At 33.3% G+C, this 27,946-nt stretch overlaps 4 protein-coding genes across 5 annotated transcripts; 2 read left to right on the top strand and 2 right to left on the bottom strand.

Annotated features, from left to right (window-relative positions):
- Positions 1-7,259: 7,259 nt before the first annotated feature.
- On the top strand, positions 7,260-9,616 carry LOC112772349 (uncharacterized). Its single transcript, XM_025817283.3, has 5 exons — positions 7,260-7,423; positions 7,543-7,611; positions 8,317-8,898; positions 9,118-9,162; positions 9,267-9,616. Exons 1-5 carry the CDS (start codon positions 7,403-7,405, stop codon positions 9,324-9,326), a joined length of 777 nt encoding a protein of 258 aa, XP_025673068.1. The 5' UTR covers positions 7,260-7,402; the 3' UTR covers positions 9,327-9,616.
- A 1,174-nt stretch (positions 9,617-10,790) lies between these two features.
- On the bottom strand, positions 10,791-13,010 carry LOC112771050 (mitochondrial protein pet191 homolog). Of its 2 annotated transcripts, none has more exons than XM_025815623.3 (4): positions 12,740-13,010; positions 12,539-12,643; positions 12,326-12,430; positions 10,791-11,172 (listed from the first exon to the last, which is right to left on the bottom strand). In XM_025815623.3, exons 2-4 carry the CDS (start codon positions 12,605-12,607, stop codon positions 11,131-11,133), a joined length of 216 nt encoding a protein of 71 aa, XP_025671408.1. In that variant the 5' UTR covers positions 12,608-12,643; positions 12,740-13,010; the 3' UTR covers positions 10,791-11,130. The 2 variants fall into 2 exon arrangements, with proteins under 2 accessions (XP_025671408.1, XP_072081650.1); XM_072225549.1 differs by having other exon boundaries at positions 12,539-12,639; positions 12,740-12,809.
- Positions 12,812-16,982, top strand: LOC112771049 (multiprotein-bridging factor 1b). Its single transcript, XM_025815622.2, has 4 exons — positions 12,812-13,196; positions 13,852-13,935; positions 16,237-16,319; positions 16,706-16,982. Exons 1-4 carry the CDS (start codon positions 13,055-13,057, stop codon positions 16,823-16,825), a joined length of 429 nt encoding a protein of 142 aa, XP_025671407.1. The 5' UTR covers positions 12,812-13,054; the 3' UTR covers positions 16,826-16,982.
- Positions 16,983-22,581: 5,599 nt separating this feature from the next.
- Positions 22,582-26,981, bottom strand: LOC112770643 (tubby-like F-box protein 7). The gene is made up of 4 exons (XM_025814969.3): positions 26,414-26,981; positions 25,488-25,575; positions 24,015-24,144; positions 22,582-23,356 (listed from the first exon to the last, which is right to left on the bottom strand). Exons 1-4 carry the CDS (start codon positions 26,729-26,731, stop codon positions 22,774-22,776), a joined length of 1,119 nt encoding a protein of 372 aa, XP_025670754.1. The 5' UTR covers positions 26,732-26,981; the 3' UTR covers positions 22,582-22,773.
- Between the last annotated feature and the right edge of the window lie 965 nt (positions 26,982-27,946).

The following is a 27,946-nucleotide window of genomic DNA, read 5'->3' on the forward strand; positions in this document are numbered from 1 at the left end:
GGGGTTTGAAAATGTAATTCTGCAGCTTTTTAAACTTAGTAAGAATTTTGGTAAATCGTACTCCCACGCGCACGCGTGGCCGACGCGCACGCGTGTCCGACGCGCACGCGTCACTCACAATTTTACTTCCCCACGCATGCGCCTGGCCGACGCGTACGCGTCGCTGTATTGATGCATGTGCGTAGTAGAAAATTCAGAGAGTTGTGATAGTACCGTACCGGTTTTGTGCGAGGAGCACAAAATGCACCCACGCGTACGCGTGACTGATGCGCACGAGTCACTCTACCTCTCTACTTCCCATGGGTGCTCATGGGCGAGCTCACGCGTCACTTTACTTCTTCTGCTTTCCACGCGTGCGCATGAGCGACGCGCACGCGTGACCCTGTTTTCACCAAAAAACTGATTTTTGAGTTTTTAAAGCCGAATTTCAGACTTCTAAGCCTCCATTCTCACCCTTTAAGTCCTAAATACTTATAGTATGCCTAGTGATGGGAGAATTAATGATGAGTTATGATAAAAGATAATTGTATGAGATGTGGAGGATGATGGTGGAAGTGCTGTATATGCCATGAGCCGAAGTGTTGTAATTGTTAATAAATTATGGCTGGTTATGGATTGTATTATGAGCCGAATGGTTGAGTTATTATTGAATTATGGCCGAGTATGATTGCATATATGCTTATTGAATGAAATGTGAATGTTGCACTTCCACTATCTGAGATATGAGTTTCCCGGGGTGAAAGCAGTGGCTAGCCACCACGTGCTCCAGGTGGAGACTCGATACTCTGCTGACCCTATGTCGTAAGTATGGCTGGACACTGTGAAAGTTCCGGATGAGCTCGCCCCCGTGGATAAACACCAGTGTGGGTGTTGTGTATAAGTATTGATAATTATGATTGAGAATAACTCGAGTTGGGGGTGCACGACAAAGGGACAGTCCAATGGTTAGCTACCAGGACTTGTCGGGTTTGGCTTTATAACCGATAGATGAGACTCATCAGCCACTAGGACAGACATACATCATACGCATTATATGTGATTTGTTTGGAATGCCTAATTGACTGCATATTTACTCGCTAATTGTCTAACTGTCGTATCTGCTTCCTATTTGTGCATTTCCTTGCTTGATATAATTGTGTTTGCGATATCAAATTACTGATGGCGGTTGGGAGGTTTGAAGAATTTGGAAAGGGGAGTTTTAATTAGACTGAAGATCCTTAGTTAGTTGCCTATTTTTGTTTCTCATGGTTTAGTTGTGCGTATACGCTTTAATTATGAATTTCGGAGTTCTAGGAGTGCCTTCGGCTTTCCCAGGACATTATATGTTAGATATTTGGGCACTGTTACCATGTTGAGAACCTCCGGTTCTCACCCATGCGGATTTTGTAGTTTTCAGATGTAGGACGTGAGGCTCCTCGCTAAGGCATGCTGGAGACTTCTGTTTTAGCGAAGATCCTTAGCTCTCGGGACTTTATTTTGGTTTTATGTACTTACTTAGATACTTATTATCTCCATTATGTGTATATATATTAACTCCTCTTAGAGGTTATTTTGGAGAACAGGTTCTGTAACTTGTCTTTTGGATTTCTTTTGGGTCCCTTGCTTTATATATGTATGTATACTTCTATGCTCGGACCGATTTTCTTTGCAAACCGAGTCTTGAGTTTTGATATTCATATTTTTGGCACTTTCTTGTATATATACTCGCGTTAGCTTATCCTTTATCTGTCTCATTACGTTATCGATCGGAGTGTTGCGCTTTTTCAATTTAACAATTTTGTTTTACCCCTTTTTCTTCAAAGGCTCCTAGTTATAAACATTTTTCACACTACTATATTTACTAAATTTTACTTTTAGAGGTCGTAATGCCTCGCCACCTTTGTTTTATGACTTAAGCATAAGACTTTGTGTGATAGGGTATTACATTTCGTTCACTCAGTACTATACAATTGTTTCACCTTGAGTATGTGTTCGGTTCATTATGTAGAAAGCTGTTCAAATTTGATTTTATATAATAGATTATGTTTCGTTCACTCAGTACTATACAATTGTTTCACCATGAATACGTGTTTAGTTCATTATGCAGAAAGCTATTTGAATTTGATTTTATATAATGGATTGTGTTTCGTTCACTCAGTACTATAAATTGTTTTACCACAATAACATGTTCGGTTCATTTCTATTCTGCACAATTTAAAACTCTTCCTCTTCACCTTCTACTGCTTCTTCACCAGGGAGAGAAGGAGGAAAAGAAAAAAAAATACAGTAGCAATAATAACAAAAGAATAACGATAAGGAGAAAATACGTGAAGAAGAAGGAACGCAAAAAAGAAGGAGAAGAATGAGGAGGAGGAGGAACGCGAGGAAGAAGGCGAAAAAGAAGAAGCTCCGTGTATAAACGAGCATGAGAAGAAGAAGAAGAAGAAGAAGAAGAAGAAGAAGCGTGAGGAAAGAAGAAAAACGAAAAACGCGCGTGACCTAAAATTGCTTGGATGAGCTTGGATGCTAAAATTACTTGGATGTGGAGAATATCTCTTGATTAAAATCAATTTTAATGCAGTAAGAAATAGTTTTAAAATAAATGCAGAGATCACATAATCATTAAAAAAAGATATAAAGATAGCCAGCTTGAAAATATGAATTTGTTCATCATCTGCCCAAAAAATCGCATCTCAATCTAAAAGACAAAAAGTAAAAAAAATTCGTCTGTTTAGTTAAAACAGATCTTAAGCACTTAAAATTTTCAAAGCAGTTCTTAATTTCAAAACCTATCCTCAACTAAGGGTTTAGTGAAAATATCAGCTAATTAATTATCTGATTTAACAAACTAAACATCAATATTTTTCTTTTGTATATGTTCACCTATTAAGTGATATTTCACTTCAATATGTTTAGTACGTGAGTACAAAACTGAATTTTTAGAAATGTTAATGGCACTCATATTATTGTACATAAGAAAAATATTTTTAGCCTTAATTTTATAATCAATTAGTTGAGTTTTCAAGCATAAAACCTGAGAGCAACAAGGGACGCTGCTATATACTCTGCCTAGACCGTTGAAAGGATGACTATAGCTTGCTTCTTGTTACACCATGCATTGAGGGATTTGCCTAGGAAGCAGCAAATTCCACTTGTGCTTCTCCTATTCATTATATCACCTGCAAAATCAACATCACTAAAAGTAATAGAGTTAAAAAAAAATCAGTTTTAGGATATCATAAACCATAGTTTGTTGTCCGATGAACGTTGTATCAGATGATTTTTTTTACTGTAACAAGGTGTGATTCCTTTGGTTGTGACTGAAATCTTGAACACAAGCCCATACTTTAAATAATGCCAGGCTTGATGAGGTTAAGTACATCAAAGACTCAATCATTCTTCTATACCATGTCTCATCCACATTTTTGCCATTTTTGTCTTTCTCCATCTTTATGTTGGAGAATTAAGTCTCAAAGTGATCCCTGAAGTTGCACTCGAGTCTTAAAGTGGTCCTTGAAGTTAATAGTTACTCAATTTTATCCTTGAACTTGTACTCCGGAACTAATACTAGTCCCTAAGGTGTTTTCCGTTCATCGGAACACTAAAAACAATATCGTTTTATATTTATTAAAAAAAAAGAAAAGAAAAACATCCTCCACCTCCCCTTCCCTAACCCCCCCTTCCCGAGTTTCCTTTTTTCTTTCCCTTCCATGCTCCCTTTTCCTTCCCCAACTCTTTCCTTTCCACGTTCCCCTTTCTCAGTTCTCTTTCCCTTTTTCTTTTACCTCCTTTTTTCCTTCCCCAGTTCCTCTTTCCCTTTTCATTCCATGGTCCCGTTTTCCTTTTCCAACATTTCCCCAGTTCCCCTTTCTCTTTCCCTTCCCCTTTTCCTTCTTCTTTCCCAACTCAAGGCCTCTACCACTGTTTCTCGCCGACTTCCGTCACGGCACCACTCGCCCCACTTCCCAATCTAGTTTTTCCTCTCTGTCTTTTCTCTTGTATGAGTTCTTTTTTTTTTTAAGTTTTTATTGCAATGGAGTTTGTTCTCAATATTTAGATGCATTGATTCTGACATGTGTTTAATTCTATTTTTAAAGTCCTTTTTTTGCTTGATTTGAATCTTTGTTTTATTAGTTTATTGCATAAAATTTACATACATATATACTATCTTTATGCATTTGTTGTTCTGCACCGTGACGGAGACCGGCGAGAAGTGGCAATAGAGAGAGAGGCCGGTGAGAAATGGCAACAAAGAGAAAGAGGAAAGGAAAAGTGAAGGGGAAGGAGAAGGGGAGACTTGGGTTTTTTTTTTATAAATACAAAACGACGTCGTTTCAGTGTTTCAATTATCGAAAAAGCGCATTAGGGACTAGTATGAGTCTCGAGGTGAAAGTTCGAGAAATTGAGTAACTATTAATTTCAAAAACTACTTTGAGACTTGAATACAATTTCAGAGACTAATTTAAATCTTAACTCCATAATTTATACAATAGTACCAAATAAATAAATAAAATACTATAAGGAGACTTTGAACAAAATATTGAAGCCAACGAGCAACCTTTTCAGGTAGCGAGGATCGGAGGCTCTGGCAGAAGCGCTTGCTTTGGATATACATACAGGAGTTTTTCTTAAGTAAATATGTTTAAAGAAACTATTACAATATAACCAAAAAAACGGTAAATATATTTAAATTTAACAGTTAAAGTGTCGGTCCCTGTTCACTAGTTTGCATCCTCAATAGGATTATATATCATCATATATCAGTCATATAATAAATTAAATGTTAGGTATCTCGTAATCAAATTGTTTAACAATAAGTATGTTACTAAATGATATCCTTTAATTATTTCAGACTAAATAAAAAAAATAGTATCATCAACAAAGTGGGCATATGCACCCATATAATCACTTTTTTACCATGTCTTAAGGAAATGAAGGAAGAATATACATTTAATCAAATACTAAAAAATCAATAAAAAACTGTCAAATAAAAAAGGGACTAAGTCAACCTAGAGGCTTTATATACCCTTCTTCCTTTTGCGTTGTAACTTTGAAAAAGAACATTGAATGTGTAATTCATGAACCACATAATAAAAGATGACAGCAGAAAATATATCTAACTAAAATTTAATTGTAGGTCTAGGATTATAAATCAGCAAACTATTAACGACAATTAATAGCACAAACTTAGAAAACACATTGAAGAAGAAGGAAAAAAAACATACAAAAATAAAAAACTTAACTCAAACAACATACATAATTAGTCATAAACATAATTAGCCTGCTTTGACATCCCCTAAAAACTAGCTAATAGATTGTTTTATATAAAAGATGAGATTTAAATCTTTCCACACTTACTTAAACAGATTAATGAACTAAGGAAAATGCTAGTTGTACAATATTAATCAGCTTTTAATCAGATTTAAATAATATTTAATTATTTTTTTAGTGTAACATGTTCCTATTTTGTAGATACATATCTATAATTAGATTTTAATTTAAATTTAAATTTTAAAACACACCCACTTCATTGGTGGTTACGGTGACTTTGCTTTACTTTCGTAACTTCACTTAACAGTTTTTTAAATTCCTTATTTTACGGGACATTCACACGCATTAGTGAATCCCAAACCAAAAAGGATGCTGCCAGCTGAATTCTCCATCTCGTCTTCATTGGTGAAGACTATCACCACCTTCCAGCTGAAGCACTCTCTCATTTTGCATTGGTGAAATGTATCATTATTTTCCACACATGTGTTTATGTAATTTGTTAAGAAATATCATGTTTAACATTTTTAATTATATTTTAATTTAAACATAAAAACACTCTGCTGATTTAATTGGAACAAGGTTGATCTTATTTAATTTTATTAATAAAATTGTTGCAAATAAAGTACTTTCTATGTAAGTAATTTGAGCAAAGAAGCAAAAAAAAATCTGAAATTTAAGAGAGAAGATGTAGTTGATATGGTCATAAAAATTCTGTTGTTATTTATCAATTATAACACATATGATAGTATGATATTTTATTCAAAATATTTTTAAAACACATCCAAAATCAGGCTAACTTTAAATATTTAAATTTAAACGTTAATAATACAATTAATCTTTTGATTTTTTATTCGATCAAATGAATATAATATTTATTATTTAAATTATTAGTTGAATTTTTTTTATATTTATTAGTTTTCAAAATTATTATAATCAACAATTAATTTAAAATTGTGTTGTTATTTTTCGATTATAACACATCTGAGAGATTTTTACGATTTTAGATGTGTTTTAAAATATTTTGTATATAATATCATACTATTAGATGTGTTATCATTGAAAAGTAACGAAAAAATCCAAACTAATAATTTAAATAATAAATATTAGATGCATTTTATCGAATCAAAAATCAAAAGATTAATTGTATTATGTACGTTTTTATTTAAAAATTAGAATTTAACGATTTTGAAAACGTTTATATCTAAAAACTAGATTTTTATCATTTTAGATGTGTTTTAAGAATATTTTGTATATAATATCATACTATTAGATGTGTTATAATTGAAAAATAAAAACACAATTTTTTATGACTATACCAGCTACATCTTTTCTTATAAACTCTAGATTACTTTTTGCTTCTTTACTCAAACTAATTAAGTACACGTCCTGAATCGTAATCATCCACGCTAATTACTTATACAAGTTCTTATCTTTATTCTCATTCCAACAAATAGATGTATTTCTTTTAATTTCAGTGTAACAAGCTCATGCAACAAAAATAACATCTTTCGATCATTAACACACTACTAAATAGAACTTAATCATAATTTTTTTGCACCCGTCAGAGTTAATCCATTCTAAAAAGTAAAAAACCTTTAGAATTTTAAAAGTTAAATTTTAAATTTTGAGTAATTTGAATTTTAGATGTGTGTTTAAATTATAAAATATTATTATATTAAATATATTAAATTTAAAATAGAAATTTAATATTTAAATTTTAAATGTTAGTTTGATTTAATTTGAATTTTAAATATGAATTTTATTCTTAAAGACACTAAATCTATTTACAATTGTTAGATGTGTTAGTTTTATTTTGTTTGAATTACGGTAAGAAAAGGCTGAAAATTGTACCATATTTAAAGGATACCTAGTTGAACCGATGAACTAATTACTAAATCAACTTAACTTGACTTTTTAAAGAGAATATTATTAAAATGCAATTTATTATTGGGCTTCTTCTTGTGACCCTGTAAAAAATGTATATAACCCGATGGAAAACAAAAAAGCCCAAAGTGTTTTTGAATTCTTTCTGCCCTAAAATTCGTATTTTCAACTTTCGTTCTTACCATTACTTCTACTTAGTTCACACTTCACACAATTTAGAGACCCAACACTGCTTTTACTACTCTTTTTGCAATTTCTGGGGATCAACATGAACCAAATTAAGCCGCAGGTAAAAGCTCTCTTCCTTTTTCCTTTTCTAATTTCAAAACCAGATTTTTCATTTCCTCAAGTTCTTTGTTTCGTTTGTGTAAATGAATTTGGTTTGCTGTGTTTTTTGATCATTTTAAGGACAATGATGCTGCTGCAAAAGCCGCTACTCCACTTCAATCTGATGAGCATGAGTCTCCTGCTACTGAGGTTAATCTTTTTTTTTTTTTTGTGTATCCGTTTAGACAAAAAGAAAATCACAAATCAGAAGCTAAACCTAATAATGTAAATTGGGTCCAAAATAATGTTTTGCCATTTTAATGTTGGCTCTGTTCTATGGTTGCTCTATTTTCAAATTATATAAATGCTGAATAGAAAGGTTGACCTAAAGTTTCATTTTTCAATGTGTGTGTTTTTGTCTTTTTGGCTGTGCTGTCATTGTTATTTATTATGATGTATGAGGATTAATGTGTTTTAAGCTGTTTTTGTGTCGCAGGTTAATTTTTATGTAAACATAAGATGTTTTCCTTTTTTAATTCTCAAATCTATTTATAGGCTAGTAGATAGATAATTAAGTGCATGTCTCCTTTTGATTGATCTTCTGTAAAATCGTTTCTACTTTCCTCAAGTTATACATTGACGATGCTGTGGATTGATACTCTTCTTTGAAGAGATCACATAAATGACATGGTAGTTATGACCATATGCTATGTTTTTGCTAGAATCGCAGCAATAATAACCACCTTAGTTAATTGATCAAAATACAAACTAAAATGCAGATTAAAATTTTGAAAGAGGGAATTGGTACTCCTTTTGTGGCTAGGCTTTGTACTTTCTTCAATTTTTACTAATTTTATATGTTAACAATTCCCATGCATGTTTGCATCCTGTTTTATTAATGAAACTTAAATGCAGATTTCTCATGAATCTCCGGTTTCTGGTGCTGGATGGGTTTGCAAAATCCCCTCAGAAGACTCAGGATGGCGTTCATTCAACACCAAATCATCTTCTCAGACTCATTTGCTTTCAGCAGAAGAAAAATCAACCATAGCAGCACTGGATTTGCAGCTCAAGGCAGTGAAAGCTTGCAAAGCATTTTTAGTTGGCAATACTAGTTCGGACTCTGATGAAGATGACATCATCGATGATGAGGATGAAGATGAAGATGAGGATGAGTCGATAGATGGTGATGACAATGACGACGAGGGTGATGAGTCTGCGGAGTACAAGTTTTTTGAAAAAGTGTTTAAAGAAGATGGTGAATTAAGAAGATATTACGAGAACAACCACAAAGAAGGGCACTTTTATTGTTTGGTTTGTGGGGCTGTATGGAAGAAAGTATGGAAGAGGTTTAAGGATTGCAATCAACTACTTCAACATTCAACTACTGTATTAAGGACAAAAAGGATGCGAGCTCACAGGGCTTATGCTCATGTTGTCTGTAAAGTCATTGGTTGGGACATTGATCAGTTGCCTGTAAATTCCAGGAAGATTTTGGTGAGTAATCTTGATTGATGCATACATCACATGTCTTTATGTTTTTCTGATACATATACCTGTCTTGATGCTAACCGAGAGAATCAAGCTGGAGATTTTATCTAAATTTGAATTGCAAAGCTCAAACTCATAAAATCGTAAAACTTGATTTGTAGTCTACGGGTTAACTTGAGAATTTAATAACCTTGATGCTAATTAACTGAGTTATTCTTTTATCAGGTTGAATCGAAAAAGTCTGCAGGGGATGGCATGGATGATTCAAATGTAGGTGTCCATATGCTAGATACTTGTATATCCTATGTTAATTTGGTTTAAGATTATGGTTACTTAAAATATATGCTGAGTTGTTGACTATGTTGTTTTCACAGGGTGAAACTGGTAATGGTAATGTTGATGAACGTGTTGACGATTTGGTTCATGTTCAGTGAAGTGCCGAAAAGCGAATAGCAGTTATGATATAGTTTAGACTTTAGATGAAGGCCCTTAATCTTTTATCCCTAACACTAGTAGAGAGGCTGATGATTCTGACCTGAAAGATGTTGTTTATATACTTCTATCTCGTGACCCTTAATTTTGTAAATCCTTCTATTGTGGAGTTTGATCTCTTGGGATAGTGCCTAACTTTGAAGCAGTTCTTATTATCACATTTATGTGTTGTGTTGCTTCCAAAGTTTTCAACTTCATATATGGCAGTTTAAAGTGATGTATCCAAGAAAAATGGCCAAGAGGAATGCCTTCAAAAATAGGCAAAGCTCAAACATCAGTCTTAGACTTACTTTGATAATTTTTTTTTTAAAAGTAACTTATAAAAATTAATTTTTAAAAGGTAGTTTTTTAAAAATTATAGTATCTATTTTTGGCAAACTAAATTAAAAATGGTTTTGAATAAGCACAAACAACACAAGTGTGTTTGATAAAATAATTTTTAAAATTTAAAAATATTACAGTAGATATTAATGTAACAATTAAATTTGGATATTAATAATGTGTAAGGTTATATTAGATTTTTTAATTTTGATAAGCGCAAATCAATTTTAGAAAGTTCTCTTTTAGGCGTTTTTAAAAGCTATAAGTATAAGCACATAAATTTTTTAATTTATCAAATACAAAACGAAGTGTTTGTACTTTTGAAAAGTACAACTTTTCGAAAAGATTTACCAAATTAAGTTTTAGGTTTGCATAAGCTCCAAATAAAAATGGCCAACAACTATTATCATCCGAAGTTATGTATTAGTTGTTCATGAAGAATATATAGAAGGTGATGATGGTTACCTTACGATGGTTATGATAGTTATGTAATTTTGGTAATATTGGTAATATTTAAAAAATGTTGTTAAAATTAAAGTAATAATTTTTTAATTTTTCTTTAATCAAGTGAAAAAAATAGCATCCTAATTTTAATAAAACATTTTAAATATTCTCAAAGTTGTACAGCTAACCACCATAATGGTAGTTATTATAGCATGCATCTATATAGAATGAAATGTTTATATTTTAGATGATTCATTCATAAGCCAAATTTAGATAATTTTGTTCACTAGTCTTCTGTTATTAGGAATTTGAATATTCACTAGTATGTGTTTTATTAATTTATTTTTATTTTTATTTTATCTTATCAAGTATATATTAGTCCAAAATCGAATCTTCATGTAAAAGTTTACATGATTTAGTCATGTCTTGACTTTCCCCATCCATTAAAAAAATAGTCCTATGAATAAGTGAAAATCAATACATAACAAGATCAAGTGAAATTTTCACATAAAATGATCTATTTGTATCTTGTCTCATTGTCTTGAGAAAAACAAGTAGAAACATTTCTCTTTTCAAACTTCAAATTTTATTGGAATCAATCAAAGAATAACAGCGTTTAAAGCTTCAGTGCTCTCCAACCATAATAGCCAACACATGGAGATAGTGTTCATTTCAAGAATCCATGAACAAACACGGGACTTACACAAATCCTTCATGCAACAACATGGGGTTTGTATTAATGTTCTTTTTCTAGCAAAGCAAAATGTTTTGAGCTTGCAATGCCAACTAATCAAACAATCAAATAGTCTTCTTCCCATTTCTGTGATTCACCATCAACATTAATTATATTGATTTCATCTTTGAGCAAAAAGAAACTGAAAGCAGCATTGTTAATTGGACACAATTTTCATTTTCATCAGAATATGGGAGCAATTGGAACATATAGATATTCTCATTCTAAGCTAAGATCAGCAAAAGCTCTTAATAGCCCTTGTTTCCACGAATCCGAGCTCTCATATCAACCTGATAACAATGAAAATGAAGTTAGATGTTTAATTTTAATATCACCCTCAAGCATGCAAATATTAACAAATAATGGATAATGATACTCATCATTTTCTTCACCAACTATGTACATTTTACTATTTTACATATCATATACAAAAAGAGAACGATTCTTGAACGCGCTCTTTTTCGTAAATGGAACCAATTCATACTCCCTTCTACCATTGTACGTCGTGTGAAGCCAGTTAATTTGGGTCCAACAATGATGGAATGGCGTGAGTCATCTTGGCCTATGTGAGAAATGTACATACAACACAACTCTTGCAAATGCAAATATAGAAAAGTGCACCAGAATTCAAATACAAACCTAAATATGCTGTTAGTGACTTATTGCCAACCAACACATACAAGTAGATACCATGAAGATCTTAACTAATTAGTTTCTAGAAAGATTGCAGTTTAAGGCTGAAGGGATGCCACATCATATAGACTAAGTATATATACACTTAATTATCAAAACATTTCAACATTGGTTGCAAGTGATCAATATTTTCTTAATTTAGATTACATAATAATGAATAAAGACAACTGGTATTTTAGAGCATTTCAACGAATTTACTTGGCAACATAAATGACAATTGCCAAAACTGTCCTCATGTACTTTTTTTCATCTTTCACTGGTATTGCGATCGATCCTATTGTTAGAAATCTGACTAATCTAGTTCAAAAAACAGTGCCGTCTTTTCCACTACTGGTTTTGAAAGTTGAAGCAAAATGGATTAACCACACCCTCCCTTGTTTGTTGGATTGTAGCATGCATTCTCATTAATCATCAAGACTAAATTCCCCTTACCCACCATGCTTTTTAACCGTATATCGGTTATCAAAATCTTGGTACATTCCTTTTGAGATACAATAGTTTGAAAATAAGCAACCAAATAATTCGGTTGAACTCCAATAAGATGATAAGTTGATGTTAGTGTTAAGTTAGCAACAAAAACAACTACACATATAATGAAATACTGAACCTTCATTCAATTCAAGCACAAAACAAAGAATATGACAAAATACCAAAACAAAAAATTATATTGTATATGCATTTGAAAATCACATAAAAATGAACCAAGATCAATTCAAAAGACACAAACAAGAAACCAAGAATAACAAGTACCTGGCCTCTCTTGCAATTGAAATAGGTTTCCCTCAATCCCACACATTCACTTGGTATTGATGGAGTCTTCTCTCCAACACACTCCCTATAAGGTCTCTTCTCAACCTATTCTCCAACACAAACACACACATTTATAATCAAACATTGCATAAATGGTGAATAAATATATAGAATTTTTGAATTACAGCAAAAAAACAAATCATCCAAAAGAACCTTAACACAATCAGATTCACTGAGGCACTTGACCAGCTCCGTGGCCAACCCTTTGCAAGACTTAGACATATTCTCCACACCCACTTTCTATTTCACCTCTCCTAACTTCAAAAACCCCAAAACCACATCAATTAACATACACACACTAAAAAATAAATAAAAATTGAATTTTGGTTGCGAACATGAACAAAAAGTTTTCACCTTGAACCACTTTAAGGGAACTGACTTTCCTTCATCTAATAATCTTACATTCAAAAATTAAGGGTTCCAGAAAAAAACCAAGCAGGTATTTTATGGGGTTTAAGCTAAAAGAAGGACCTTTTGGTCATTTCACAAACAAAATTCAACCCGGGCCCAAATTGGTTGGACCGGCCCAAGAATGAAAAATGTGTCCTTTTTCTGAGCCGGAAAAGAAGGGTCTCTCACGCTCACGCATACGGATACACTTTCACAAACCCTTTCAAGTTTCATCAGAGAGAGAGAGAGAAGAAGAAGAAGTATCATCAGGAGAAGATAATGTCGGGTGTGGGGCCCATATCGCAGGATTGGGAGCCAGTGGTGATAAGGAAGAAGGCACCAAACGCTGCGGCCAAGAAGGATGAGAAAGCTGTCAATGCTGCTCGCCGCGCCGGAGCTGAGATTGAAACCGTCAAGAAATGTATATTTGTTTTGCGGGTTTTTGTTTGATTTTTTTTTAAAAAAAAAGGTTTATGTTTTTGTGATGCTTTCACTTCTAGGTCGTGATATGCTTTTTTGGTTTTAATGGGTTTAGGTTAGAATCATGATGAGGAAATATTTGAAATTTTGGAATAAAATCGATGGTCTGCTTTATCTTTTGTGTATTTGTTTTCTGTGATGACTTATTTAGCGCATAGGGGATTAGGGTTTTTGTTGATGATTTGTGGAATGGATCATTTGGGATGACTAAAAGTGCTTTTTTCTTTTTTCATTGATGTTTTTCTTTTCTGATGTTGGTAGGTACTTGTTTATTTGGTTGCATATTGGCCAAGGAAAAAAAAAGGAAGTAAATCTGTTCTAGAATGAAAACTTGTTTGTGAATCTATATTGTTACTGTTGTTTGAAGGAAGAAGAAAAAAAAGACTAATTTCATTCCTCTAATCTGAATTCAAGTGTCATGGTCTATCTGCGCTATGCTTGTTGTTTGATTAGGAATTGATCAAATCATGAGAGTATTAATGCATAGCTCCCTCAACTGATAATTGGTCTGCATATGTTTTAAAAATATAGAAACATCTTGTGTTGATACTTGATAATGACATTCAATTTAACTTGTTATTTCGTGTTCTCCACAGCAAATGCTGGAACAAATAGAGCTGCCTCTAGTAGCACTTCTTTGAACACCAGGAAGCTTGATGAAGAAACCGAGAATCTTCACCGTAAGTACATGTTATTTGTCTATTCTATGCTTCTGCTTCACCTACATTGTAATAGAAATCCTGATCAGCTTTAAGAAGTAGCAACTTGATGGATTTATTGTTTCTCTGCATTTGGCATTTGTATCAAGGGTGCTTGTATTCTTGTAGAGAGAGAAAGTGCTTGGCTTTGTTTATATTAGCTAATCACATCACTTTCCCATTTGACTAGTTTTAATCATTTGATGGAGTCTACATGGTTTTGAAACTAATATGCATTTGCATGTTACTATAAAATATGTTTTGCCTTAGCATTTTAATTTGGCTTATTTTTCAATTTTCATATATTGTTTGGCTCGTGTTTTAAGTACTTCTATTTTTCCACTACTATATCAGATACCTAAGTGGATGTCTATTGTTACTGTGTTACCTCTCCTTTTTTCTTTTTTGACTTGCACATGACTTAATTGCTCAGCCTCTCGCACAATACTTTGAATAACAGACCACTAGTGAGCAGTGTTTTGAAATTGCGGTTATGGCGTGGCGGGTTTTGACCTTGCCGCCATATAGTAGTTGCCGCCACGTGGTTTTCACGGCGAGCGAAATGGTGGCCGCAATTGCGGTGGCGCCATGGCGGAACGCAATGTAAATGGCGGAAATTGCGGGGTTTTTCGGATTTTTCAAAAAAATCTGAGGGTGTTTCGGGTAAATTAGGAAACCCAAGTGATCCCACTAACCCTAATAATCAGCCTCTTATTCAAAAACTCCCTTCTCTGCCTCATCTTCACAAAAACTTCTCTCCGTTTCTGTTCTCTGCGACGCTGCTCTCTGCGCCACCCATCGCCACCACTCGTCGCGCGGCTCCGATCATCCCTGCTCATCATCACAGCCACTCCTTGCTGCTACTGCTAACCACGGTTCCCTCTCTGGTCCTATTTTTTTTCTTCTCTCTCTTCCCTGCTGCCCCTTCTTTATAGACGTTATCAATAATCAGTGTTAAACCTTTCTTCTTCCAATTTTTTTTTTCCATTCAGTTCATTATGTCCACTTCTAGACAAGCCCTTCTTTATAGATGGTTTATAGTTTTTATGTTTTATGTCTTCTGTTTTATGGCTTCCTTATGACTTTTGAGTTATGATATGAACTTGATGTAGAAAGTTGCTTATATAGATAGATTTTAGTTTATTATATTTGCAATTTTCTGCATGTTTTTTTGTATATATATATGTGTGTGTGTGTGTGTGTGTGTGTGTGTGTGTGTATTTTAGGTAATCCGCTATTTCCGCCATTTTCCACAATGCCATCCGCTATAATTTTATGGCGGATTTTTGGCTCACCGCCATGAGCTGCCATCCACCATCAAAAACTATGCTAGTGAGAGCAAAAATGGCAAGGAATGCGGTGACTTATATATCATTGTTAATGAAAGAGCATTCAGTGTTAGAAGATGATGCTCCTGAAATTGTCTTTCTTTTGTAGCATTTCAATCTTAGCGTTAACAATTTCGATCATATAATGTTGGTCTTTTGAGATTAACCGAACATATGTTCTTGGTCTTTTTGGTATAATAAACTTGAAATGAATTCAAACCCCTTTGAGGCTAATGGACAAATTTTGCTTTTGCAACTATTTTATTTAATGTTTGAGTCTAAATCTGCCCAGGTGCCCTATCATTTAGGCCTATATATGCAATGATATTCATTGCATTGTTCCTGTTTCAACTTTCAAGATATTCCTGAAAAATTAGCACAACTTCCACAGTCACTGCCAAGTGGAGAACATGTATGATGCGATTTAATTGGTTACTTTCTGAAATTGATTTCAGTTTAAAAAATTATGTTGCAACAACTACAATGGTATATAAAATAAATTGCAAGAATAGGCATTATAAATTGGCAAAATAGATGTTGATTTCATAGTAATATATCCTCCAGCTTCTCCCTTCCCTGTAATGTACTTTTTCTTGCTACTATAATTGATTGATGCGAATGAAATTATATTTAACATACTATCAAAATGAACATTGTGATGTCGTTCACACATTATATTGGGCAGAGCTTTGTGTAAAACTTATGGTTTCTTAATGTTGGTAGTTCTTGTTTATAAATTTTAATTACATCCATACCACTCTAGTTGAAGAAACTTTAAGAGCATCTCAGGTACCACAGGTGCTGTATGATTTGTAGAGATTCAACTTGTTTCATTGTTCCATGTCCTCAGCTTCTGATTCTGAGCATTTTTCAGCAAAATTTCTTTGTAGTTAGTACCATTTTTATTAGAAATTGAAAGTGGATTTCTTCTCATGGTATTTCTGACTGTACTCAGACGACCGTGTACCATCAGAACTAAAGAAAGCCATCATGCAGGCCCGACTGGACAAAAAACTTACTCAGGCTCAGCTGGCTCAGGTCTCTCTCTCTCTCTCTCTCTCTCTCTCTCTCTCTCTCTCTCTCTCTCTCTCTCTGTGTGTGTGTGTGTGTGTGTGTTCTCTCTCTCTCTCTCTCTCTCTCTCTCTCTCTCTCTCTCTCTCTCTGTGTGTGTGCCTTTTTTATTTGGACTTATCAACTTTGAAATAGAGGTAGTAATTTCCCATTCGCACATTATGATCTTAAAAGACAGTAATATTCGTAGTTTCGTACACAGTGGGAATAAAATATATCCAAACTTCGCTTAACGCCGAGAGTTTTCCAATAATTTTCTCAACTTCTGCTCGCATTTAAAACTCAATTGTCTCCAAAAGTAGGTATTATCTTTGGTTAGCTAAGATGCTGATCACTTTTGCTTTCTCTGTCAGATGATCAATGAGAAGCCACAGATTATACAGGAATATGAATCTGGCAAAGCCATTCCAAATCAACAAATCATAGGGAAACTGGAGAGAGCTCTTGGTGCAAAGCTTCGTGGAAAGAAATGAATCATATGCTTTTAATTTATGTGTTTGTGTGTCTTTCTGCTAATGGAGTAACAAAAATCTTTATGATGTCATGATATGAATACTTGTTGTAAGGAATCTAATCAGAATTTAACCTATGAATGTCATGTGATCCATGGTTTTGTGGTCTGAGTCATAATATGGAACTATGAAATTCTATGCCCCAACGCCAAAGCTGGAGTGTTGTTTGTTCATATCCCCCTTTTTCTCATTTTTGTAAGTGGAAGATGCAATTATTAACCCTATGAAATTTGGCTCGTGCATTTTACATCCCATAAATTTTCACAATGGACAATTGGACACTTTGAAAGAAAAGAAAAGGTTCTTGTGCTAATTTTTATTCTAAAATACTCTCTAAATATACAAGGGTACCTTTGGAAGAAAACTCAATAGAAGACAATTTTTAAGGTAATACTCACATGAATATGTTTTCATATGAAAGTAACATAAAATCGTTAGATTATTTTAACATGTTTGAAATTTTAGGAGACACGGAAAAAAATAGGGTCTTTTTTAGTATTTATAATAAATAATTCTTAGTTTTAAGAAGACAGTTATGTTTGTTAAAAGGCCGATCTGAATACTATTATCCTCCTTAATTATGTGGTTAGATTATTAGAAATTTTCTTTATTTTTAATGAAACAGGTCAAATCAAACAGAAAGCAATGGCCAAAAGTGGCAAATCAATTCTTCTCCAGCCAGTAGGAAAATATTACTACTTTGAGCGACGGGTTTGGTGTACCAGCAAAGCCATTCCACTTGGTATTGGAAAAGAAAGGTCTTTCATTTATTGGCATGTCAAGTTGCTTAACCTAAGCAGTAAGCCTATTGGACTTTTCTGTTTGACCCAAAAGTTAACACCGGCTTTATTGGGTAGTAATAGTAGGTCTCCTGCTTAGCATATTGGTGTTCACATTAACATTTGACCATTTCTTTTTTTTTTTTTTTGTTGGAGTGGGGGCCTAGGGTGTCTAATTTTTAATAAGTTTGATACTGGGAAGTTTCAGAACTCATTCAAGGTCACCCAACCCAATTCAAGGTTTTTAATTAGTATTTTAGTTGAGTTACTTGAGTATAATTAATGACTAACATGGCAGAATGAGTAGATGACAATGTAAAAAAAGTACCAACATAATGCAAGAGTAATTTAAAATAGTAGGTGTGTCGATACCAACTTTATTCGATTTCTCAATAACTATATTCCAAAGCAAAAATATATAGACCTGAAAAGAAAGAAACATTCTTGGTAATAGTAGCACAATTATGTATGTAAGCAGATAAAATTATTCTAAAAAGAAAAAGGCAAAGTTCAAATTAATATGCCAATGAGTAATAACTCAAATGGCATAGTCTCCCCATACTCAATTAAGAGGTTGCAGGTTCGAGTCTTCTATTTTTGGTAAAAAAAAAAATTCAAATTAATATAGTTAATACTTAATACTGCACTTATTTTTTTACTTTTCATTTTAAATTTTTAATAGTTACAAGTTAGGGCTGACAATGAGTAAGGTAAAATAGGGTTTGGACTCTATTTTAACCCTATTTCCGGATTAAAATTTTTTTTAAAATTCTACCCTATAATATCCGCACCCTAAAGTTCTAAATCCTATCCTACCCAACTCTATCTACAAAAAAATAAAAAAATTTTAAACAAATATAAAATTCAACCATTCTAAATTTCATACATATTAATAAGGGTAAAGTATACTTTTTGTCCCTAAAGTTTGCTAAAAGTTTCAAAAATATCCCTAAGTTTTGATTTGTTTCAATTTTGTCCCTCAAGTTTTCGATTTGCATCAATTTTACCCTTATTACTAATTTTTTGATAATTAATATTTTTCTTTCCAAATATACCCCTTCCTTATACCTATCATCATCATCATCATCATCATCATCATCATCATCATCACAACCCTCTGTCTCTCTTACTTTCTCTCTTTTCATCTTCTTCTCCACCACCATCATCATCACAACCCTCTGTCTCTCTTTCTTTCTCTCTTTCTCCGACTCTCCATATCCATCACCACCATTTCCGTTGAGTCCCAATCTTCAATGACCACCATCCTTTTTCTTCTTTTTCGCACAAACCCAACAACAACAAAGCTATCGCTCTTCTTCCTTCTCTGTTAGCAAACCCAGCCTCATTAATTATTAGTACTAGTTGGGTTAATACCTTTTTTTGTTTCCAGATTTCACACAAAGCAAAATAAAATTCTTTTACTGCCACACTAACTTGAAACTCTGAACCCAGCAACAAAGTTTCTTCCTTTTTTTTTGTTTCCAGATTTCACACAAAGCAAAGCAAAATCCTTTTGCTGCCACACCAACCTGACCCCAACAACAAAGTTTCTTTCTTTCAATATTACTCGTACCATACCTCATTGAAAAATTAATAACACAAAAAATAAATGACAAAGAACCAAACATGATCCATTTCAACACAATTCTTCTCATTTCTCAAAATGCTAACATCCAAAACAAATAAAATTATCATCATGATCATGATCATACTCCAACCTCCTCCCCTCTCCCAAAAAAAAAATTAAAAATTAAAAAAGAGAGAAAATAAGAAGAGGAGGATGAGAGAAAAGACCACATCTTTAAACACCTGCATCATCAAAAAGTATGTTTTTTTTTAAACTTCATTGTTGGACAAAAATGCATGCTTTTTGAAATTTCAATGAACATATTGAGAGTGAAAAGTGGTAAGAGCATTGCTAGAGGGATCCTGCGAGAAGAGCTCCTCCAAAAACCGGTTCCATAGAACCTATCCCACATCTCATTCTCTGTTTGCTAACAGAGAAGGATGAAGAGCGATGGCTTCGTTGTGTTTGAGTTTGCGCGAAGAAGAAGAAAAAGGGTGGTGGTCATCAAAGATTGGGGCTCAACGGAGATGGTGGTGATGGAGATGGAGAGTCGGAGAAAGAGAAAAAGAAAGAGAGACAGAGGGTTGTGATGATGATGGTGGTGGAGAGGAAGGTGAAGATGAAAAGAGAGAAAGTAAGAGAGACGGGTTGTGATGATGATGGTGGTGGAGAGGAAGGTGAAGATGAAAAGAGAGAAAGTAAGAGAGACAGAGGGTTGTGATGATGATGATGATGGTAGGTATAAGGGAGGGGTATATTTGGAAAGAAAAATATTAATTATTAAAAAATTAGTAATAAGGGTAAAATTGATGCAAATCGAAAACTTGAGAGACAAAATTGAAACAAATCAAAACTTAAGGATATTTTTGAAATTTTTAGCAAACTTCAGGGACAAAAAGTATACTTTATCCTATTAATAAAATAAAAAATAAAAAATAAATTTTAAATTAAAATTAAAAACAATAAAATCTTAAAAAAATCTAACATAAAATTACAAATAATATAATTATCAACTAGTTTAGTAGTTATTTCAAAATTTTATAAGAGAAAGATTGTGAATTTAACACTTACTTTTTTAATTACATAAATAATTTTTTTATATATATTATATAATACATTAGGGGTGCGGGTAGGATAGGAGAGGATATACCTGTCCGTATCCTATCCTATTCGCAGACAAATTTATATTACACCCTACCCTATTCATAACGAATCGAGTAGACAACTCTATTCAAATGGATTGATCCAAATTGAATATTCGTAAATAGAGTATATGTTACCAGCTCTATAACAAGTGCTCAAAAGCAGATAGAACCTCGAAAACAAATTAAAATTATCATATCACGAAAAAATATTACATCTATTGCACATATATAGACGCAGAGTTCCATAAAAAATGCTATGTGCTCATTAAAAAGTAATCATAAAACTAATTACTATATATTTGTTTACAAATATATGTATTATTTAATTTTTTTAATATTTATTTTATATAAATAGGTAATTTGATAATTGATTTTTCATAGACACGTTCCATCGCTCCCCCCCCCCCCCCCCTTTTCCCCTCTTTTAGCTTTTTCCTTACACAAACCAAGCTGAATCCCCTAGGCCCTACCTATGTTCCATGTATATTAGTATTTGTTTCTTATTCATTTCTCTTTTTTCTTTATTACATTTTTTGCGTATAACTTTTTCAATTCCTCTTTCTGTGATCTACTATGGAAAAAAGAAATTAATACTTCCTAGGTTGTAAGTGACATTTAAAATTTTTAAAGATACAAATGGGAAGTATATTTATTTTTTTTGTTACACTATTTAGTATTTACCAGTTTTATATTTATACTAAAATTGTATTGTATTATATTATATTTTATAGTTTTATTCGTATCGCATTGTATCAGGATCTCAAATAAAAATATGTGATGCATAAGTGCCTAAAATTCGAGGTCACCAAAGGGTATAATTGTCAATGCAATCAAATCATTGAACAAGGTAGTAGTTTAGAATTTGATTCCGGAAGATTATCATTCATTAGGATAAGCTTAGTTTTGAGAATATAATTCACCTAAAATAAAATATTAAAAATATAGCACAAAAGAATAGACATACGAAAATTAATATTTTTAAATTTTATTTAATAATAAATTTAATATCAAATAAAATAAATAATAAAGAGTTTAATTTATTTTCTTAGATAAAATTTATAATAAAAATATAATTATAAAAATTTGATAATAATAATAATAAAAAATAAAAAATAAATTACATCTTCATCTAATATGTTTATATCTTTTTAAAATATAATATTTTTATCAATATTTCATGTGTCCAACACAATTTTATGTCGTATTCATGGCTCTATGTCCTGGTTTTGTAAATAAACACAGCGAAACAGGTGCCATTCCCCTCTGTTCCTATCTCTGTGAGAGATATTTTGCTAAATATCTTACAAAAAGGTAAAACCACCTTATGAATTTTGAAAATGGTGGGACCCTAACACCTTTCAATATCTTTACCCTTAAGCAATGGAGTTGCAATTGGTCCCAGTTAAGGCAAGGCAAGGATGCTACCATAAAAGAAGAGAATAATAATAATAACACTAATAGTAATCTTTTAAGAGCATGGACTACTCAGTATTCGTTCATGCTTGATCATATTTATATCATCATAGCTAACCCCTTATCCATTGACAAGCATCTGATGCAGCTTTTCTGCTTCAGCTTCAATGTCAAGGGCCAACCATATGCGCTGTCACTGTCAAATACTAACTTCAAATCGATCACAATGATAAGTATATTCATCTTTTGATTAAAATTTTCTGATAATAATAATACTTGAATACCGGCAGTACAATTTAGAAGAGAAGTGGGGGCCAGGAAAATAATTCAGCAAAGAAAAGTATAAATTAGAAAACGCTTTTTGATCACTATACAGCGTGTGTTCTATATATTATGTTCAATAGTTATCTTCTACATAAAGTTTAGAAATTGATATCATCCCATCCCACCTTATTATGAACCTATTCTTTCTTCAAGAAGGGTACCCAAAATTTCCTATATGTTTGGTCATTTTCATATTTAGCCCCACTGCTTGCCATGATGCCATCTTTGGCTTATCACAAAATTCAGTTATACATTGCTTATTCATTCCCTCCAATTTTTAACTAAAATATCTCTCTGCTACCCCAGACAAGAGGCAAGTATATTGAATTGCAGTAATTCCCAATTGACATGATGATGTTAGAACTTCTAAGTCTAACTAAATTCAGGGACTTGTGGAAAAGAAAAATGAAACACTATAATGGAACCTGGGTTAGAAGTTAAAAACAATTACATACTGACTAATGTGAATAAAGAATAAAGAGGATCAACTGCAGGAAGGGACCAACATGTTTTCATTATGGAAGATGTCATGTTCTATTGATAATATAACAACATTTACTTACAACAAGCTTCCTGAAATCAAATTTATGGACTCAGCCGGGGAAAAAATATTAAACAAAAATAAACTATTGACGTACAACATTCCACGGAATAAATAAGCATAATGACACATACTATATATTACTCACATGCCAGTTTAGTGCCAAAGCTAGTCAAGCAAATGGCAAATGCCTGAAAGGCAGATAAGGGCTGCCTATAATCCATGGTGAAAGTATCATCCCCCACTTTGCCAAACTGCAGGAGAACCGTGTCCTCATCTCCTTTCCCTCCCGGTTGGCTTTGGTCCACCGTAGCAACCAGCTGAAAGTTCTTCACGGATGCTACTGTCACACGGCCATGAAAATTCAAGCACCAGCACTGCAAATGCTCGTGCCACCTTGGTGCTTTGTTCTTCAAGACTGTGCAGGTAGGAGTAGCTTGATCTTTACTGTTTGTCTTGTTGCCGTCCAATGATGTGATATCTGAAGTTTCTCCCAACGGTGTTGCAGGACACTTGAGGGAGCAAACCATCCTCCTTGGCCCTCTTGATTTCAAGAGGTTGAACTTGTAGGAGACCTGCCCCACTTCAAAGTTACCAGCAGGAACTTGAGGGCTTATCTGTTTGCTGGCAAAACGGCGACTAGACCTGCCACTCGATGGTTTTGCACCAGCATGGGGTGGTTGACTGTCGTAAATTGTGAAGTTGGTGCCAAGAAAATCCGAGCTGTTAAAGAGATTCAACAAATAAGTGGTCCATAACAACCAGCCAAAAATGGACCAAGAATTCACATGTAGATTTTTATTTATTTAAATGAGAATCACAAATTCCAAAACACAAACAGATTTCAGTACAATCGTTAATAACAGCACCATCAAATTGAGTATTCAGATCTACTGCCTTTTTTTTACCAAGATGGGATTAAGAAGATTTAAAAAATTGGATTAAATCATTTTTATCCAGCTTCAAATGTAAATAAAGGACATGCCACTTCAATTTTCGGACAAATTGACAGCAAATTAAGGGTTTCTTCAACTTTTTATAACCAAGCAACTTTGGTCCCAGATCCACTTTGATAGATTTGATCTTATAAAGCCACCAAAATTAATTTGACTGTTAAGCACGTGCAAACAAAGAATGGTCTTCATTTAATTCCCTTGGGGGGAGGGGGATGAATTCAGATAGGTCATTCAGATGTTCAATCATATAGTTGGAAGCAAATGAATGACGGTTCATCGGATAACCAAGTGTGTACTTCGAGGTACCATTTCATTATTGGCTTTAAAGAGCCAACAGAAGAGACTAAGAAAAATGCTACATTCCAATGACAAAACTGAGTTAAAAAACATGCCAAAGAAACTTTTAATTGGTAAGAAAGCTTTACCTTAATTTTCCAACATAAGCATTGCTTCCTTGGGATAAGTCCTCGGCATCAAGTGATATTATATATTCAGTATGGGTACCAAACCTGTATCTTCTAGCCGCTAACAAAAACTTCCCTTTGTCTGTGAATGCTGTAAAGGAGAGGGGCAGGTGAGTATATTAGAGGAGAAAAACAGGCATAAATATCCATCAGATAAGAAAAGGACAAACGAGCAATAGACTTTCAAAGAGATGAACTATCTCATAAAATACTGAGAAAAAATAAACCTCGGATTAAGCATTGCTACCATAAACTACCCTACAAATTACATTGATTTATTGCAATGCTTCATAATACTATACTTTCACTAAAGTTTTAAAAGTTCTCCACCCTTTCAACCAGTTGAAGATTCTATATGTTTAGGGCAAATATTGCTGGCACCAATCATTGGTCAAGAATTAGAATGCTAGAACTCTATTTAGAATCTCACACCATTCACACAGAATGCTCCTATAAGAGGATATCCAAATACCATAAGCTAATTGGAAGGGCAAATGCACAACATAAAGCTAATCATTTCAACTCAACCAATTGTGCCTGATTCCAGGAGAAGTTACTGTTGGTGAACTTAATTAGTTGTGCCAAAATTGAATATGCCAACACACTCCTCACAAACTATGAGAAATGTAATATGCCATGGACCAAGGTGTTGAAATTTAGCAACGGGTGCTCTCATTCTTTAATGCAAAATAACTTATGTATATAACTTTCTAAATAACAGAATCTGTATTAAGGCAGATTTTAATAACAGCTACTCTTCTATTACTTAATCTCCCTCTGATATATGTTTCTAAAGTTTCTTCTCTCACTAAATGAAAATTTGAAAGAAATAAATAAATGAACATTTCCAGTCATAGATCCTTTCACTTCCTCTGAAAAGAACCCTCCAATATTTCTCCATAAAATTTATGTTACTAGCAGAACTCAATTTTATTTCCATTCTCTAAAATTACTTTAATATGAGTAATTGGACAAGTTTTTGTAAATTGACTAAAGCAAGTCAACATTGACTGGGTCTGGCCACTCAAATGCATAAATGCTAGAAAAATAGGTTTGACATTTCTTTTTTTCCTTTTTTTTTTTTTTTTTTTGAGAAAGAGGGGAGGGGGCAGAGGGGGTATCTGTCTATAAATAATAAATAATAAATAAATATAAATAAAAGTCAATTCACATATTGGCAAACCGCAAAGCCCTTCAGACTTTAGCAAGTTCATTCACAAAGGGATAGCATATCTAGTCATACAAGAAAGGTTGGAATAATACGCTTAAAAAATGAAATCTTGCCCAGCTCTAGTTGTTACACATACAACATAGGACTTTATAGTGACAAGAGAGGAAGAGCAGAGATGCTCATTCAACTCTGGCCACAATTCATTTTCATCGATCTTTAACAGTAGGCAAAAAAGGCCTTTCATCAAGACAATACTTACTTACATGGTGTTAAGGCAAGATATAGATAAAATGTTGAGGTCTTCTTGTTTCGCTTTATCAGACACTGGTTGGGAAGTTCACGTGGACCTGGCTGCAGATCATCAAAACATAATGATAATGTCAACTCCAGGTCTCCAAAGTTCAATAGAACAAAATACGAAGAAATTGCAACAAGAAACGAAAGCATTCATCACAACAAATGCATACATCTAGCAAACAATTAATCTTTATCTACTAGAACTCTGATGAAAGTGAAACTACATCATCCATATACGCACACAGTGAAGCACGGCCACTATCTGAATCTGAAAGTTTTCCTCACAAAAGACATCACCATTTCCCGCTCTTGCATCTTCTATGACTAAAGAACTGCAATTTCGTATGCAGTAGTGAGGGCCCATTCTGAATTTGACGCATTAATCACCCAAATACCGCCATGGCTTAATGCAGGGATACCAAAATCATGGCTGATTCCTCAGAGCAGAGTAAAAATTCACTCCCCTAAACTAATCGAAGCATAAAAAGAAAAAGCTCACAATCAAAACCGCACTTTGGACAACTTTTCCCAAAAAAAAAAAAAAAAAAAAAAAAAAAATTCCCCTAAAAATTGACCAAATCCAACACGCCATCTTCAAACACGTCCGAAACAATCAAATCCCAATTCTAGAATCACGCTCAAAAAAATATTTGCATATAATTTTTAAGAATAAAAAGACAAATAACTAACCGAATATTTTAACTTCAAAAATTTTCAACAGAAGACCACGAAGTAAACTCAACTTTTTCGTTTTTTAAAATTTTCTTCCGCATAAACAATACATAACTCGATCCTCACGCATCAAATTAAAAAAACAAAATTTAAGCTGATTGAAAGAAAAGGCATAAAATTAATTCAAATTTGAGAAATGAATAACAATTTGAATCCGAACCTTCCTAAGACATGAAGGAAAAGTGATTTTGCCGTTATTATGAGGCTGTCCAACGATCTCACGCGTCATGTCCCTCCACCGCTTGCAGACACAGGCGCACGCCACCACGTTCTGCCGCTGCGGCCACTGCTCCTCCTCCACCTCCACCCTTCTTATAATCTCTCCCAGCAGCTCCGGCAACATCCCCGACCACGCATTCCCCTCCTCCCCTGCCTCCTCCTTCTTTTCCCCTCCCTCCACCTTAGGAGCTACCGCAGCGTTAACCTCCATGAACGATTTCGAGAATTTCCGTGAGCGGAACACCTTCCTTAGAGACATCTCCTCAGAACAACAACAACAACAACAATAATAACAATAATACAACAATTAGAAGGTGTAAGGAATAATCGAACCTAATTTGGGAATTTAGGGTTAGGGGTTTGAGAATAAAATATAAGTGTTGGTGTCATAGGAGAGAGAGAGAGTTTTACAGAGTGAAGAAGGAGGAGGAGGAGGAAGGGGGAAGGAGGAGGAGAGGAGAAAATGGGAATAACGGAAAGAAGGGGTGTGATAAAGTGACGGGTGGGTGAGGGTGATTGAAATGGGATGGTGGGCCCAAGAGGACGCTGAAGCGAATGACAGGCACGTGAGATTAGCGAGTACTGTGTTTTATTTTTATTTTATTTTGTGTGTTGGTTTTTAATTTTATTAAAGGGTGGAATAGTGTTCTGTGTTTGTCATGGGTGGTGCTGAATTTTGCGCTGATGATTTTTGACTTTCTCCACCCTGGATTTACTCATTTATTATTTATTATCTTCTCTATTCTTTTTATTTTTATTTTTTTCTTTTAATTTTGACTGTCCATGAGTTGTTGTGGCCTTGTGGGGATGTTAGCAGTAATAAGTAATTGGTTTAATTACTCAGTTAATTTTTATAGTTTTATAAAATTTTTAATTAAATTTTTATATTTTTTTATTAATTTTTTACATTAATTTCTTTTAATTATATCTTTTTTAATAGTAATTAATTTAATTTTATAGAGATTTAATTTAAAAAAATATTAGTGTAAAAATTTAAATAAAAAAATATAAGAATTTAATTAAAAAATTTTGATACAAAACTCAATTAAAAAAAATATAAAAATTTAATTAAAATTTTTACGAAATTATAGAACCAACAAAATAATTAAACTTAAATAATAATTCAATTATAATTTATGTAATACATAATTACTTATTGAGAATTACTAAAGCTTTTTTTAAAAATTTAAAAACATCAAGTATAGGCACCATGGTTAGACACTTATCTTTTACTTTTCTTCTCTAGTTTTTCTTTTTTCCCCATGAAAAATTAAGGTTGAAAACTTCAACTAAAAAGGTTAAGAACAGAAATAAGAGTTAATACTTTTTCTACGTATCCACTATCCAATTGCAGTCTCATATAATTATTTTTATTCTACTTCTAGAGTAAATTACATTCGTTTGTTTTTTTTTTTTTTTTTTTTAGTGACTATTCGTTTGTTTATTTAAACAGCAGCCCTTCTCCCCAAATGCT

Source organism: Arachis hypogaea, chromosome 18 (assembly GCF_003086295.3).
Source record: "Arachis hypogaea cultivar Tifrunner chromosome 18, arahy.Tifrunner.gnm2.J5K5, whole genome shotgun sequence".
Lineage (NCBI taxonomy): Eukaryota > Viridiplantae > Streptophyta > Magnoliopsida > Fabales > Fabaceae > Arachis > Arachis hypogaea.

Bases quoted from the DNA above. Each gene is read 5' to 3' on its own strand.
- LOC112770643 (XM_025814969.3), bottom strand. From the start codon at position 26,731: ATGTCTCTAAGGAAGGTGTTCCGCTCACGGAAATTCTCGAAATCGTTC. The intron at 24,145-25,487 runs GTAAGTAAGTAT...TCTCCTTTACAG, and splicing joins ATATCTTGCCTTAACACCAT to CATTCACAGACAAAGGGAAG. The intron at 23,357-24,014 runs GTAAAGCTTTCT...TCTCTTTAACAG, and splicing joins GCTTATGTTGGAAAATTAAG to CTCGGATTTTCTTGGCACCA.
- LOC112772349 (XM_025817283.3), top strand. From the start codon at position 7,403: ATGAACCAAATTAAGCCGCAG. The intron at 7,612-8,316 runs GTTAATCTTTTT...ACTTAAATGCAG, and splicing joins ATGAGTCTCCTGCTACTGAG to ATTTCTCATGAATCTCCGGT. The intron at 9,163-9,266 runs GTAGGTGTCCAT...TTGTTTTCACAG, and splicing joins ATGGCATGGATGATTCAAAT to GGTGAAACTGGTAATGGTAA.
- LOC112771050 (XM_025815623.3), bottom strand. From the start codon at position 12,607: ATGTCTAAGTCTTGCAAAGGGTTGGCCACGGAGCTGGTCAAGTGCCTC. The intron at 12,431-12,538 runs GTTCTTTTGGAT...GTTGGAGAATAG, and splicing joins GTGAATCTGATTGTGTTAAG to GTTGAGAAGAGACCTTATAG. The intron at 11,173-12,325 runs GTACTTGTTATT...CATTGTTATCAG, and splicing joins TCAATTGCAAGAGAGGCCAG to GTTGATATGAGAGCTCGGAT.
- LOC112771049 (XM_025815622.2), top strand. From the start codon at position 13,055: ATGTCGGGTGTGGGGCCCATATCGCAGGATTGGGAGCCAGTGGTGATA. The intron at 13,936-16,236 runs GTAAGTACATGT...GACTGTACTCAG, and splicing joins AGAAACCGAGAATCTTCACC to ACGACCGTGTACCATCAGAA. The intron at 16,320-16,705 runs GTCTCTCTCTCT...TTTCTCTGTCAG, and splicing joins CTCAGGCTCAGCTGGCTCAG to ATGATCAATGAGAAGCCACA.